The following is a 15,789-nucleotide window of genomic DNA, read 5'->3' on the forward strand; positions in this document are numbered from 1 at the left end:
AGCTTCGCTTTGTAGTACTTTCAAAGGGTTACCCTGAATAACTTTTGGTGCCATCAAACTTTGATTTAGAGTTGCTGTCAAGTGCAAAGAAGGACAAACTTCTGCAAAAAGACAACATTTAAATAACAAGAAGGCCATATATGAATCAAAACTTAGACACAGAAAATACGATTGTTGTTAACATGAAATTTCAGTTGCTACATGTCAGAAATCTCAATGCCCTCTATTGACACTAGGCATTGTTGAAGGAGCTGCAATATAAAAAAGCATAACAAAATACGTGTAGAAAGAAAGAGTTTTCAAGACTTTGTGAGAGAGATGATATGAAACTGAATTACCTCATTCATTGATTACAAACAAGATACAAAGGGAGAACCTTGTATATGTGAGGGAACTAGCCTATATAGAAAGATATCCAAAATGGACTCAAAACAGGAAGCTTAAAACAGAAACTAACACTCTGATATTTAAAATGTTTTGATCTATTGTCTAAGAATGGATTGTGTGCCATTAATCACACGATGCACTCAATGCAAGAGCTCCTCATTTCTCTTGCTTCCATAGTCAAGTTTCTTCCATTTGCTTATAGTAAGCATTCAGCTATAAGCAACCTTGATGCCTCAGCCTTCCTTTTCCACCTTGGGTTGAGAAACACTGTCTTCATATTGTGTTGAGCTCCCCATATCAGTTTAGCTTTCAAGGGAACAATTGCCCAACGGTGGATTTCACCATCCATTTTTTTGGGGAAGAAAAAAGGAAGAAAATAAGTTCAGCTCAAAAATTTCAGTAATAAAAGTATAATAAAAATTTCAAATCAGAGGTTCAAGTAATTAACAGGACAAATTAGAAAAAGATACAGGGATCAACTCATTTAAGTACCTACTTGTTCACTGCCAAAGAGGTTGCATGTTGCAGTTCAAAGATTGTGCATTCTCCCGTGTAGCAAAAGCAACAACTTGAATGCAGAAATTGTCTTTTTGCTCCTTCGGAATTTGGAAAATCTCAATGAGGAGGTATTCCATGTATGTAAGTAAAGATATGGGACATTAACAGCAAGCAAGAGTAGACCATACATCTTCTTTCATCGACTTTGTCGCCAATGGAAAGTTCAGTTTAGATACCAGCTTGTGGTTAGACTTAGAAACCTGAATTACACTAGCTGAATAGAAGGACAGTTAGATCATATCCAAGAGCATTATAAAAACAAACAATTCAGTTATTCTGTGTTGAGTAATGCATCAATAATTTTATCAAAATGAGAATAAGTTAAAAAAAAAAAGAAAAAAACTTACCATAACTACCCTTATATGATTGATTTTATATGCTATATTGCTTTTTCCAGCACACAAGCATTGGAATAGTGAACTGCATTTTGGCTACGCCAATAGGACAACCTAAAAAAGAGATATCAGATGAAAATTTTGGCAATATTTAAGTGAAAATATCTTGGTAACAATCCTGCTTGGTTGGACCAAATTGAAGAGATTATGCTAAAGCACCAGTCAGTTTATAGTCATATTTATCTCTGTCCTCAAAACAAATAAATTACATAAAATTTTATGGTTATCATCTTAAAAGATAAGAGTTGAATCATGAAGGTTGCCAAGATATGAATGAGGACATTACTCACTATTTTTCAATAACTGACATGTAGCATGATGGAAAGTCCAGCTATAAAAGAACACTGACGGAATAAAAGATCCTGGCTCCTGAATAATATAATCATGGTGAAAAAAAAAATGAAGATAATGAATAGAGCAATGTATTAGAAAACTTGGGTAACCATTATTGTAATGCAGCTGAATGAAATTGATAAGTAAACGCATAGAATATATCAGTATCCGTTGTTAGTACCTAGACAGAAAACAAATTGGTAAAACATCAACCTATCAGCCAATAATTGGTGGAGCATTTGCCATTACCAAACTGATCTGCCATGATATATATGAAATGGAAATAAAAAATAAAACAAAATAAGAATAAGAATAATCTAATATTCCCCACAAATTTGAATTCAAAATAACTGAACCAAAGTTGTAAATTCAACAACTCTCTTTTAATAACTTGTTAATAGTAGATAATGAATGCTAAGTACATGGAAGTAGATGAAAGTTTGAAATCATAAAATGTGGCTGGTGACAAAGCCACGATAACAAGGCATAAACCATATTACTGACTAAATCCAGAACAATGAAACTTCCCTTATTTACTTAGAAAAGAATGGTGAATTCATTACTAAAAATATACCTTAACATCTGGGAGTTCAGGATTTTAAAGCCCATTATAGTCTCAGCTTCCAGGCTTGACAAACTAGAATAGATTCAGAAATTGAAGGGAGGTAACCAATAAACTTCCTTTTCAAGGACCTTATTACATGCACCATGGATCTCATGATAGATAAGATAGCGGATTCAAGTTATTTGCAGCCAGAAAGCAAACTAGCTTTTCACATTCTACAAAGCTCCATCAAGTTAGGCAGCAAAACATCCTTCAGCAAATGAAAATTTTCCTAGGCTGTGCTCTATGCAAGTGGCTTTCATTAGACTGCAGCCAAGCTAAGTGCAGAGAAGAACCCAAAGTGGGAACCAGAGATGGTTGATCGTGAAACTTGAATGAAGGGAAGTCCCAGTCATAGATTCACCAATTCTAAAGAAAAAAGCCATATTGAAATTCAGGGTCTGGATAATGAGAAACATGTATAGAACAAAAAATGATAAGTTTAACATAAGAATCATAATGAGATACTAATATTAAATGCTGATAAATTAGAAAAAGAACCGAAGTTTCATGAAAAAGACATCAACCAACCAATGGAGCAAGAATTGTGTTTATATACGTATATTTAGTCAATTTAATTTCTTCACTAGGGTGTGGGAACCGAAGTTTTACATTTTATATATTCAAAACTAGAGATGGGAAATTATATTGCAATTACCCATGTAAAATGGATGAAGTGTGTGCTGTGCCAAGCACTCACAACATGCTTCAAACCGCAACCACCTTAAACTGGTTTTCATTGAATGCTTGCATTACCATATCTATGTATTTCTTGCAACATTAAACTCTGAATTTCAGACAGGAACAAGTATAATTAGATGGAGACAAGGAAAAAGTAGAGGCTTCATAGAAAAATTTAATAGATGTTTAACATAAAAAAAAAGAATAAAAAGAAGATAATAAATATAATAATTTAATAGAAAACTTGGACAATCACTAATGTAATGCTGCTGAATGAAATCATTAAGTGATTAAGACATGACATGCATAGAATACATGAGTATCAGTGGTTAGTACCTCAGCCGAAAACAAATTGATAAAACATCATCCTATCAACCAACAATCATTGGAGAAGCATTCCCAAACTGATCTGCCATAATATATAAGAAACAAAAACATCAAGAAAACTTACTGAAAAATGAGACATTCCATATTAGTGAATAAATCTGGAAACAATGAAGCTCACCTTTTCACTTGGAAAAAGAATGGTGAATTCATCGCTATGAATAGGCATTAACTCTTGGGAGCTGTGGAGTTGAAGGCCCTTGTCTCTTTTAGTCCCATCTTCTAGTGTTTTTGCCTCCATAGGTAACCACCTTATTACATGAACCATGGACCTCAATAAATCAGAATGACTTCTAACAAATAAAGCAAAATAATCTGTTTCATGAAGTATGTACATACTTCCTCCATGTATATTAGACCAAATCCTTGCATGGTGCACAAAAAGTGGGAAATCAGAATCATGAAAAAGATTACTTTTTTGTTTTTTCTTTTTTCTAAATATCTAATTTATTATATTTAACAAAATTGGAAAAATTTCCACCTGTAAGCTGTAATAGGTTTTTGTTTTCTTTTTAAAAAAAAAAAAGACGTTGTGGGTGAAACAGTAGGCACAGTACATGGAAATGGCTAAGAATAAGTTAAAAAACAGTTTTGATGTATTAACACGGGAATGAAAATGTTTGATGCTAGCAATTAATTAGCATTGTAATTGGAGAGCGTGCAGTGAGTTTAGGGAAGATCAGAGCAAAAACAATTACCTGTGTCGAGTTGAATTCGTGGATCGTTCATCTTTTCCAGCTTACTCCACAAACGACAATTTCCCGTGATGTGGAGTTTTGATATGGAGGCAGGCAGGTTTTGTTGTGTGATATTCTCCAGCATTCGACAGTACTCAATTTTTATATTTTGGAGGGAGGTGAGTTGGTGAAGGCCCTTGCAGTCTAGCGTCTCCAGATTTGAAAAGGATGACAAATGTAGAGACTTGAGGGAAGCAGGAAGGCAACCCTCTCTGGGGAACGACTTAACTTCATTCCATTCTCGAAGGCTAAGGTGGGTAAGGCCTTCACTCTGCAAACCCTTTGATGTTATCCACCTCTCTAGTTTCTGGCAGTTATAGATCCGAAGAGTTGTCAAGCTCGGCGGGAGGCACTCCTCTCCAAAACTATCCATTTCTGGGCATTCCCGTATATCCAATTCCTCCAGAGCCGGAAGGTGAGCTGGCAGATCTCCACTTAACACCGGACACTTGAATATTAAAAGCCTTTTAAGTTTTGGAAATCCATCAAACTCCTTAGGAATATGCCACTCTCGCCAGCGAGGCATTCTTCCAAATGCGAGAGTTTGAAGAGATCTGAAGGGTGTCCCCTGATGAGATAATTCAGCGTTGTTGTAAAACTCACCACCAATTCTCTCCAATCCATCAACTCCCCATATCACCAGACGCTGCAGAGAGGGTAACTGTCCCAGTGAAGGAACCTGACGGCAATTCTTACAGACAAACAGAATCAATTTAGTCATATTGGAGTAGCAAGGAAGGCCTAACCAATCGGGGAATGTTTCACCCCTGTACCTATAAATTGATAACTCCTTCAAGTTTCGGTGAGGTTGTAACTTCTCAAGTATATCTCTCTCTTTTTCAACATCAACAGTATAACTCTCTTCGGCGGAGACGGGGAAGGCGGCGTAGGCGGGGAAGGCGGCGAAGACGGCTAAGAACTCGTCGTCGGAGATGTCGACGCCAACGGCATCATCTTCTCGAAGCCATTTCAAGTCTAAAATGATGATGTGCTTCTTGTTACCCATCTTTGCCTCCAAAGCTTCACCGCAGTCGTTCACATTCTCCAATTTGGAAATGCAAAGTGAGCCATGAAGATCGTCAAGTGCTCCCAATTCTCTTATCCCATTCTCCACTTGCTTCCCGACAATATAACGAGTTAAGAAGTTCAGATGCTTTAAATTACTCATTCCTTTTGGCATCTCTTTTAAACTATCAGCTCCCGTGATATCAAGATGGCGTAGGTTCACAAGATCTTGCATGCGGTTGGGAAGCATCTCTAGCTCCTTACAATCCGTCAACTTCAATGTTTGGAGATTGTATAATCTACACAATGACTCAGGCAGCGTGACAATACTTGTGTAAGAGAGATCCAAATAACGCAAATGGATCAACTCACCTATTGAATCAGGCAACGACAGGATTTCAAAGTGACGAAATGACAAAACTCTCAAACACTTTAGTTGTTGTCGCCAAAAATCACATTCAATATAATTTGATTGAACATGAACACGTAGAAATGTTCTCATATATATTGCTCCTTTATAGGCCTCTAGAAATCTTGAGATTGGATCCCAATATGACAAATGACGAGTTTTGCTATCTGCCATGTGTGGATTGCCAAATTCGTCGACTCTGGAAAGGAATTTTCCAGCAAAAAACGTTGCTAGATCATGCATGAGATCGTGCATTACAAATAACCCAGCACCAGCACTAGAAAATTGAAAAAATGATCTTGCAACTAATTCATCAAAATAAGCAAAACCAATATCTTCTAATGCATTGTTTCCAATTGGCTGTAAGAGACCTTCAGCCATCCACAGCAAGATTAACTCATCTTTGTCAAATTGATAATCTTGGGGATATAACGAACAATAAACAAAGCACCGCTTTAAATGTGAAGGGAGGTAGTGATAGCTAACTCTTAATGCAGGAACAATCTTACTTTCATCTTCTGGGAGTTCCCAAATTTCACTTTCAAGTATATTCTCCCAATCCCTTACATTATACTTATTGCGCAGTATGCCTCCAAGTGTCTTTACAGCCAAAGGTAATCCCTTACACTTTGCAACAATTTTTTTACCAATTGGTTCTAGAGTTGCATATTGTTCAGAATTAGTAGAAATACATGAATGCTTCAAAAACACTGACCAACAATATTCATTGGACAATAAACTTAGTTGATAATGTCGATTAGGAGCTGCGAACACAGAAGCAACCTTTTCACTACGGGTTGTTAAGAGAATTTTACTTACAGTATTCCCATCCCGAAAAGGTTTCAAGAAATCCTCCCATGTGTCTCGTTGATCATGCAAGACATCATCCAAAACAATTAAAAATGTCTTTCCTGTCAACTTTTTCTTCAAATCAGATTGAAGAAAATCAAAATTGTCCATGCTACAAGGACGGGAATCTAGTGCCGCTATTATTGTCCTTGTAACATGAACAGGGTCGGAATTTTCAGCAACACACACCCATACTCTAGTGTCAAATTTTTCCACCACTTGGACATCACTATAAACCAGTTGAGCCAGAGTAGTTTTTCCTATTCCGCCCATACCCACAATGGGGATCACAGTCACAGGTGATTCTACATGACGAGTATCGTCTAACAGCAATTTGATTATCTCTTCCTTGTCTTTATCCCGACCAAATATGTCAGAACTTACAATGAGAGACGTGGATGGAATTCTCCATGACATGTCCACCTTGGCACTCTTCTCCAGACCAAGAGAATGTTTGTGTCTTACAACGGACTCTAGTTTGCCAACTATTTTTTCCATGTTGCCATTATCTTGAATATACCAATCAACAACACCAGACCAGGAAGAAGAGTTACCTGGATCCCTTTGAGTGACATCGATGGCGGCTATAGTGGAGATCTCATCGAGCAAGTCATCGGCCATATAGAGAGCATCTTGGAGATCAACAAGCCACTTCTTGACTCTCTTGTTAGTGAACTGCTTCAGCTCAGCATCATCAAGAACAGGTACAACATCATACAGACAAGTCTGCAATCTTTCAAGCAAGTTGTTCCTTTCCAGGAAAGAGTCGTCTTCTTCAAGTATTGAAGTCAGGTTGTCCAAAACAGCATCAACAAAGGAAGTGAGATAAGCTCCACCATAAAGTTTTGCATCCATGATTGGATCCCAAGTGAAGCGGATGAGATCACAACAAAGAAATAAAGGTGAAGGGAGAGGAAAGAAGGGTTCACAGTTGCAATGTAGTCCCTGGGTTTTCTCAAACAGGAGCTAAGGAAGTGTTTGATTTGTGTGGTGACTAAAATTGACTTCATGAGTGATGAGCTTTATGGTCTTGGGACAAAATCACGTGGTGCAATAATGCTGGCTTTTAATAAAGATGATGATGTCAGAGCACAATTACGGAATTACCCATCGGTGAACATTTTCACCTTTTCATGTCATTCTCAATAATATTATTTCAACATACAATTAGTTTCCACAAATCTTGTTCGTTATTATTAAAAAAGAAATAAAAATTGTAACACATTACCAAATAAATACTCTTAATTTTTTCTTAATTAATATTGTTACACGTAATTTTTTATCATATAATTTCTTAACATATATTTTCTTTACAACTAAAAAAAAAATAATAAAGGATCCTTGATTTGTCTGAGGTCACTATCACTCTATCAGTAATTTCCGTATAATTTGGAATCTACACTCTGCACATCAATCAATGGTTGAAACTTGAAAGCATCCAAAGTTCCAAACAATTATAACCTCAATTCCATTGTTGATGTTTCAATTTTTCTCTCTTTTTGGTATTTGGAGGCCCAAATATTAGTGAAGTCTCTTATATTGACTTCTAAGAAGAAAATGGTGTGTTGCGACCAAAGCCCAAAGGCTCAAACTCGTGGAGAAAAATGTAGTAAAGAAGTGAAAACACTTGGGCTGAAAATGGAATGGGTAAGATCCAAAACTTAGGGATGTTGAGACTTATCACACAACTATCAAAGAATAACCAAAATCCTAAAGTTTATCTGGACCCAAATAACATGGCCTAGCTTAACCCCTTCACTTTTAATAAAAAAAACATAACCAGCCCAAAAAAATTAAAAAAATAAATAAATGTTTCCAATGATAAAAAAGAAAATGAATACATATTGTTAGAAAGCAATAATATTTTAATTAATATACATATTGATCTGATGTGATAATATCTTAGTATAACTTGTATTAGTTCATATTGATTTTTTTATTGGATTTTATAAATACGTTTAGATTTTATTTTTCAATAAAATATGCAATTTTTCAAATATCTCAATATATAATATAAAATTATTCTATTGTTAGTTTGTTACTGCCAAAGAGGCTGCATATTGCAGTTCAAAGACTGTGCATTCTCACGTGTAGCAAAAGTAACAACTTCAATGCAGAAATCGTCTCGTTGCTCCTTCAGAATTTGGAAAATCTCAATGAGGAGATATTCCATGTATGTAAGTAAAGATGTGGGACATTAACAGCAAGAAAGAGTTTCATCAACTTTGTTGCAAATGGAAAGTTCAGATATGGATCCAGCTTGTGGTTAGACTTAGAAACCTGAGTTGAATCATGAATGTTGCCAAGATATGAATTAGGCCATTACTCACTATTTTTCAATAACTGGCGTGTAGCACGATGGAAAGTCCAGCTATGAAAGAACACTGATGGAATAAAAGATCCTGCTCCTGAATAATATAATCATGGTGAAAAAAATGGAAGATAATGAATAGACCAATATATTAGAAAACTTGGGTAACCACTATTGTAATGCAGCAGAATGAAACTGATAAGCGGATGCATAGAATATATCAGTATCCATTGTTAGTACCCGGACAGAAAACAAACCGAAAACATCAAGCTATCAGCCAATAATTGATGGAGCATTTGCCATTACCAAACCGATCTGCCATGATATATATGAAATGAAAACATACAACAACAACAAAGCCTTATCCCACTAAGTGGGGTCGGCTACATGAATCAAACGACGCCATTGTGCTCTGTCATGTATCATGTCTACAGAGAGACCGTTTACATGTAGATCTCGTTTGACCACCTCATTGATGGTCTTCTTAGGTCTTCCTCTGCCTTTCGCCCTTTGTCCATCTTCCATCTCATCCACCCTCCTGACTGGATGTTCTATCGGTCTTCTTCTCACATGTCCAAACCACCTGAGACGCGATTCAACCATCTTTTCCACAATGGGTCTACTCCAATTCTCTCCCTTATATCTTCATTCCTTATTTTATCAAATCGCGTGTGACCACTCATCCATCTCAACATCTTCATCTCTGCCACACTCAACTTATGTTCGTGCTCTCCTTTAGCCGCCCAACACTCCGTACCATACAGCATAGCCGGTCTTATAGCGGTGCGATAGAATTTACCTTTAAGTTTTAAAGGCACTTTTTTGTCGCATATAAAACCAGATGCACTCCGCCATTTTGACCAACCTGCTTGGATCCTATGAAATGAAAACATAAATAAAATAAAATAATAATAAGAAGAATCCAATATTCCCCCACAAATTTGAACTCAAAATAACTGAACCAAAGGTGTAAAGCAACAACTCTTATTTTAATAACTTGTTAATAGTAGATAGTGAATGCTAAGTACATGGAAGTTGATGAAACCATAAAATGTGGCTGGTGACAAAGCCACGATAACAAGGCATAAACCGTATTACTGACTAAACCCAGAACAATGAAGCTTCCCTTATTTACTTAGAAAAAGAATGGCGAATTCATTACTAAAAATATACCTTATAGTCTCAGCTTCCAGGCTTGAAAAACTATAATAGATTCAGAAATTGAAGGGAGGCAACCAATAAACTTCCATTTCAAGGATCTTATTACATGCACCATGGATCTCATGATAGATAAGATAGCGTATTCAAGTTATTTGCAGCCAGAAAGCTAACTAGCTTTTCACATTCTACAAAGCTCCATCAAGTTAGACAGCAAAACATCCTTCAGCAAATGAAAGTTTTCCTAGGTTGTGCTCTATGCAAGTGGCTTTCATCAAAGTGCAGCCAAGCCAAGTGCAGAGACGAACCCAAAGTGGGAACCAGAGATAGGATAGTTGATCGTGAAACTTGAATGTAGCGAAGTCCCAGTCATAGATTCAGCAATTTTAAAGAAAAAAGCCATATTGAAATTCAGGGTCTGGATAATGAGAAACCTGTATAGAACAAAAATTGATAAGTTTAACATAAGAATCATAATGAGATATTGATGTTAAATGCTGATAAATTAGAAAAAGAACCGAAGTTTCATGAAAAAGACTTCAACCAACCAAGGGAGCTAGAATTGTGTTTATATACGTATATTTAGTCAATTTAATTTCTTCACTAGGGTGGGGGAACCGAAGTTTTGCATTTTATATATTCAAAACTAGAGATGGGAAATTATATTGCAATTACCCATGTAAAATGGATGAAGTGTGTGCTGTGCCAAGCACTCACAACATGCTTCAAACCGCAACCACCTTAAACTGGTTTTCATTGAATGCTTGCATTACCATATCTATGTATTTCTTGCAACATTAAACTCTGCATTTCAGACAGGAACAAGTATAATTAGATGGAGACAAGGAAAAAGTAGAGGCTTCATAGAAAAATTTAATAGATGTTTAACATAAAAAAAAAAAGAATAAAAAGAAGATAATAAATATAATAATTTAATAGAAAACTTGGACAATCACTAATGTAATGCTGCTGAATGAAATCATTAAGTGATTAAGACATGACATGCGTAGAATACATGAGTATCAGTGGTTAGTACCTCAGCCGAAAACAAATTGATAAAACATCATCCTATCAACCAACAATCATTGGAGAAGCGTTTGTCATTCCCAAACTGATCTGTCATAATATATAAGAAATAAAAACATGAAGAAAACTTGGTGAAAAATGAGACATTCCATATTAGTGAATAAATCTGGAAACAATGAAGCTTCACCTTTTCACTTGGAAAAAGAATGGTGAATTCATTGCTAAGAATAGGCATTAACTCTTGGGAGCTCTGGAGTTGAAGGCCCTTGTGGCTTGTAGTTCCATTTTCCAGTGTTGACAAGGGATAATAGATTCGGAAATTGAAGGGAGGCAAGAAAGCTACCTCCATTGGCAAGGACCTTATTACATGAACCATGGACCTCAATAAATCGGAATGACTTCTAACAAATAAATCAAAATAATCTGTTTCATGAAGTATGTACATACCTCTTCCATGTATATCAGACAAAATACTTGCATGGTGCACAAAAAGTGGGAAATCATCAAGACGACTCATAATCTGACATATAATCTGAGTCTGACTCCAAACCTGAGAACCACCACCCTGCAATCAAGCATACATATACTGTAAGCAATAAAGACGAGATCATGAAAAAGATTACTTTTTTGTTTTTTCTTTTTTCTAAGCATCTAATTTATTATATTTAACAAAATTGGAAAAACTTTCCACCTGTAAGCTGTAATAGTTTTTGTTTCCTTTTTTAAAAAAATTATTAAAAAAAAAAAACCTTGTGGATGAAACAGTAGGCAGAGTACATGGAGATGAATAAGAATGAGTTAAAAAACAGTTTGGATGTATTAACACGGAAATGAAAATGTTTGATGCTAACAATTAATTAGCATTGTAATTGGAGAGCGTGCAGCGAGTTTAGGAATTAGGAAAGATGAGAGCAAAAACAATTACCTGTTTCGAATTGAATCCGAGTGTCGTTCATCTCTTCCAGCTTACTCTTCAATGGACATTCTCCCTTGATGATGAGTTTCAATATGGAGGCAGGCAGGTTTTGTTGTGTGATATTCTCCAGCTTTGGACAGCATTCAATTGTTAATTGTTGGAGGGAGGTGAGTTGGTGAAGGCCCTTGCAGTCTAGCGTCTCCAGATTTGAAAAGTACGACAAATGTAGAGACTTGAGGGAAGCAGGAAGGCAACCCTCTCTTGGGAACCACTTAACTTCTTTCCATTTTTCAAGGATAAGATGGGTAAGGCCTTCTCTCTGTAAACCCTTTGATGTTATCCACCTCTCCAGTTTCTGGCATCTTCTGATCCGAAGAGTTGTCAAGCTCGGCGGGAGGCACTCCTCTCCAAAACAATCCATTTCAGGGCAATGTGAGATATGGAGTGCCTTGAGATTTGGAAGGGCCCCCAATGGCAACCTCGTCAGTGATTCACACCTGTCCATACATATATCCGTTAACGACTTGTGTTGCAGTGGCTCTGAGATTGTTAATTCTGAACAATCCTTGACACTCAGATATTGTAATGAATCGGGCAAATAATCTCCTGAAATTGATATTGCTGACTCGCACTCCTCGATATACAACTTTTGGAGATACGGCGATTGGATGTCGGGTAGACACTCCACTACATACTTCGCCAGCTTAGTGTCGACAATTACTACGGCATGCAGTCCCCAATCCACAGCTTCTCGAGGACAATCTACAGTTAATAGGTGAAGCTTGGGAGCACTTGGAAGTGAACACGCAAGCTCTTCGCAACAATGAATGGTAAGATCCTTCAGAGCCGGAAGGTGAGCTGGCAAATCTCCACTTAACACCGGACAGTCTTCTATTAAAAGACTTTTAAGTTTCAGAAATCCATCAAACCCATCAGGAATATGCCACTCCCGCCAGCTAGGCATATCACAAAACATCAGAGTTTGAAGAGATCTGAAGGGTGTGCCCTGATGACATGATTCAGCGTTGTTGTAAAACTCACCACCAATTCTCTCCAACCCATCAAGTCCCTTTATTTCCAGATGCTGCAGAGAGGGTAACTGTCCCAGTGAAGGAACCCGACGACAACTCTTACAGCTACTCAGAACCAATTCGGTCATATTGGAGTAGCAAGAAAAACCTAACCAATCAGGGAATATTTCACCCCTATAACCATGAATTGATAACTCTTCCAGGTTTCGGTGAGGTTGTAACTTGTCAAGTATATCTCTCTCTTTTTCAACATCAACAGTACTACCATCTGGAAGCCATTCCAAATCTAAAATGCTGAGGTGCTTCTTGTTACCCATCTTTGCTTCCAAAGCTTCACCGCTGTTGTCCACATTCTCTAATTTGGAAATGCAAAGTGAGCCATGAAGATTGTCAAGTGCTCCCAATTCTCTTATCCCATTCTCTACTACTTGCTTCCCGACAATATAACCACTTAAGAAGTTCAGATGCTTTAACTTACTCATTCCTTTTGGCATCTCTTTTAAACTATGAGCTCCCCTCATATCAAGATGGCGTAGGTTCACAAGATCTTGCATGTGACTGGGAAGCATCTCTAGCTTCTCACAATGCCTCAACTTCAATATTTGGAGATTGTATAATTTACACAGTGATTCAGGGAGTGTGACAATACGTGTTTCAGAGAGATCCAAATAACGCAAATGGATCAACTCACCTATTGAATCAGGCAATGACAGGATTTTAAAGCGACGAAATGACAAAACTCTTAAACACTTTAATTGTTGTAGCCAAAAATAACATTCAATATCATTTGATTGAACATGAATAGGTAGAAATGTTCTCGTATATATTGTTCCATTATAGGCCTCTGGAAAATTTGAGATTGGATGCCGATTATATGACAAATGACGACTTTTGCTATTTGCCATGTGTGGATTGCCAAATTCGTCGACTCTGAAAAAAAATTTTCCAGCAAAAAACGTTGCTAGATCATGCATGAGATCGTGCATTACAAATAATTCACTAGAAAGTTGAAAAAACGATCTTGCAACTAATTCATCAAAATAAGCACAACCAATATCTTCTAATGTGTTGTTTTCTGTCGGTCGTAAGAGATCTTCAGCCATCCACAACAAGATTAATTCATTTTTGCCAAATCGATAATCTTCAGGAAACAATGAGCAATAAACAAAACATCGCTTTAAATGTGAAGGGAGGTAGTGATAACTAACTCTTAATGCAGGAACAATCTTACTTTCATCCTCCGGGAGTTCCCAAATTTCACTTTTAAGTATATTCTCCCAATCCCTTACATTATACTTATTGCGCACTAAGCCTCCAAGTGTCTTCACAGCCAAAGGTAGCCCTTTACACTTTTCAACAATTTTTCTACCAATTGGTTCTAGAGTTGCATATTGTTCGGAATTAGTAGAAACAGATGAATGCTTCAAAAACACCGACCAACAATCTTCGCCTGACAATAAACTTAATTGATAATGTCGATTAGGAGCTACGAACACAGAAGCAACCTTTTCACTACGGGTTGTTAAGAGAATTTTACTTCCAATATTCCCATCCCGAAAAGGTTTCAGGAAATCCTCCCATGTGTCTCGTTGATCATGCCAGACATCATCCAAAATAACTAAGAATGTCTTTCCTGTCAACTTTTCCTTCAAATTAGTCTGAAGAAAATCAAAATTGTCCATGGTACAGGGATAGGAATCTATTGCTCCTATTATTGTCCTTGTAACATGAACAGGGTCGGGATTTTTCAGCAACACACACCCATACTCTCGTGTCAAAATTTTCCACCACTTTGACATCACTGTAAACCAGTTGAGCCAGAGTAGTTTTTCCAATTCCGCCCATACCCACAATGGGGATCACAGACACAGAAGATTCAGCACGACGAGTATCATCTAACAGCAATTTGATTATCTCCTCCTTGTCTTTGTGCCGACCAAAAATGTCAGAACTTGCAACGAGAGATGTGGATGGAGTTCTCCATGACGACATGTCCACCTTGGCGCACTCTTTCAGACGATGATAATTTTTCTTTACTACAACACACTCTAGTGTACCAACTATTTTTTCCATGTCACCAGTATCTTCAATATATGAATCAACAAGAGAAGAACAGGAAGAAGAGATACCTGGATCTCTTAGAGTGGTGGCGATGGCGGCCTTAGTGGAGAGTTCATCAACCAAATCATCAGCGAAATAGAGAGCATCTTGGAGATCAACAAGCCACTTCTTGACTCTCTTGTCAGTGAACTGCTTCTGCTCAGCATCATCAAGAACAGGTCCAACCTCATACAGACTTTTCTCCAACCTTCCAAGCAAGATGTTCCTTTCCACGAATGAGTCGTCTTCAAGCATTGGAGAAAGCTTCTCCAAAATAGCATCAACAAAGGAAGTGAGATAAGCTCCACCATCAAGTTTTGCAGCCATGATTGGATCTCAAGTGCAACAGATGAGATCACAAGTAAGAAAGAACGAAAGAAAGAAAGAAAGGTGAAGGAAGAGGGAAGAACGGTTCACAGTTTGCAATGTAGTCTCTGGGTTTTCTCAAACGGGAGCTAAGGGAATGTTTGATTTGTGTGGTGACTAAAATTGAGTTGATGAATGATGAGTTTTATGGTCTGGACAAAATCAAGTGGTGCAATAATGCTGGCTTTTACGTACACCACCATGATAAAGAGGATGATGTCGGAGGACAATTACGGAACTACCCATCGCTGAAAATTTCCACCTTTTCATGTTATTCTCAATTCTCAATAATATTATTTCAACATACAATTAGTTTCCACAGATCTTGTTCATTATTATTAAAAAATAAATAAAAATTGTAACACATTAGGAAATAAATACTCTTAATTTTTTTCTTAATTAATGTTGTTACACGTAATTCTTTTTATCATATAATTTCTTAATATATATTTTCTTTACAATTGAAAAAAAATAAAGGACCCGTGATTGTTAAGGTCACTATCAGTAATTTCCTTTGTTGAAAGCATCCAAAGTTCCAA

The 15,789-nt window shown here is 36.9% G+C and overlaps 2 protein-coding genes across 14 annotated transcripts; both read right to left on the minus strand.

The window, feature by feature from the left end:
- Positions 1-306: 306 nt before the first annotated feature.
- On the minus strand, positions 307-7,379 carry LOC112757124 (putative disease resistance RPP13-like protein 1). 12 transcript variants are annotated; one of them, XM_029293549.2, is made up of 11 exons: positions 4,041-7,379; positions 3,464-3,593; positions 3,295-3,367; positions 2,936-3,064; positions 2,248-2,646; positions 1,855-1,931; positions 1,631-1,709; positions 1,293-1,394; positions 1,074-1,159; positions 884-983; positions 307-693 (listed from the first exon to the last, which is right to left on the minus strand). In XM_029293549.2, the coding sequence occupies exons 1-2, from the start codon at positions 7,195-7,197 to the stop codon at positions 3,565-3,567; spliced, it is 3,186 nt and encodes a 1,061-aa protein (XP_029149382.1). In that variant the 5' UTR covers positions 7,198-7,379; the 3' UTR covers positions 307-693; positions 884-983; positions 1,074-1,159; positions 1,293-1,394; positions 1,631-1,709; positions 1,855-1,931; positions 2,248-2,646; positions 2,936-3,064; positions 3,295-3,367; positions 3,464-3,564. The 12 variants fall into 12 exon arrangements, with proteins under 12 accessions (XP_029149382.1, XP_072078048.1, XP_072078055.1 ...); XM_072221947.1 differs by lacking the exon at positions 1,855-1,931; XM_072221954.1 differs by lacking the exon at positions 1,855-1,931 and having other exon boundaries at positions 880-983.
- Positions 7,380-8,843: 1,464 nt separating this feature from the next.
- LOC114923974 (putative disease resistance RPP13-like protein 1) lies at positions 8,844-15,423 on the minus strand. Of its 2 annotated transcripts, XM_072221959.1 has the most exons (8): positions 14,914-15,392; positions 11,763-13,475; positions 11,285-11,402; positions 11,025-11,196; positions 10,848-10,927; positions 10,487-10,615; positions 9,827-10,245; positions 8,844-9,529 (listed from the first exon to the last, which is right to left on the minus strand). In XM_072221959.1, exons 1-3 carry the CDS (start codon positions 15,209-15,211, stop codon positions 11,341-11,343), a joined length of 2,073 nt encoding a protein of 690 aa, XP_072078060.1. In that variant the 5' UTR covers positions 15,212-15,392; the 3' UTR covers positions 8,844-9,529; positions 9,827-10,245; positions 10,487-10,615; positions 10,848-10,927; positions 11,025-11,196; positions 11,285-11,340. The 2 variants fall into 2 exon arrangements, with proteins under 2 accessions (XP_072078060.1, XP_025661555.1); XM_025805770.3 differs by having other exon boundaries at positions 11,763-15,423.
- Between the last annotated feature and the right edge of the window lie 366 nt (positions 15,424-15,789).

The sequence above is a fragment of the Arachis hypogaea genome, chromosome 2, assembly GCF_003086295.3.
Source record: "Arachis hypogaea cultivar Tifrunner chromosome 2, arahy.Tifrunner.gnm2.J5K5, whole genome shotgun sequence".
NCBI lineage: Eukaryota > Viridiplantae > Streptophyta > Magnoliopsida > Fabales > Fabaceae > Arachis > Arachis hypogaea.

Bases quoted from the DNA above. Each gene is read 5' to 3' on its own strand.
- LOC112757124 (XM_072221939.1), bottom strand. From the start codon at position 7,197: ATGGATGCAAAACTTTATGGTGGAGCTTATCTCACTTCCTTTGTTGAT. The intron at 3,594-4,040 runs GTAATTGTTTTT...TCATGTAATAAG, and splicing joins ACGAATTCAACTCGACACAG to GTGGTTACCTATGGAGGCAA.
- LOC114923974 (XM_025805770.3), bottom strand. From the start codon at position 14,583: ATGTCAAAGTGGTGGAAAATTTTGACACGAGAGTATGGGTGTGTGTTG. The intron at 11,403-11,762 runs GTAATTGTTTTT...GCTTGATTGCAG, and splicing joins TCGGATTCAATTCGAAACAG to GGTGGTGGTTCTCAGGTTTG.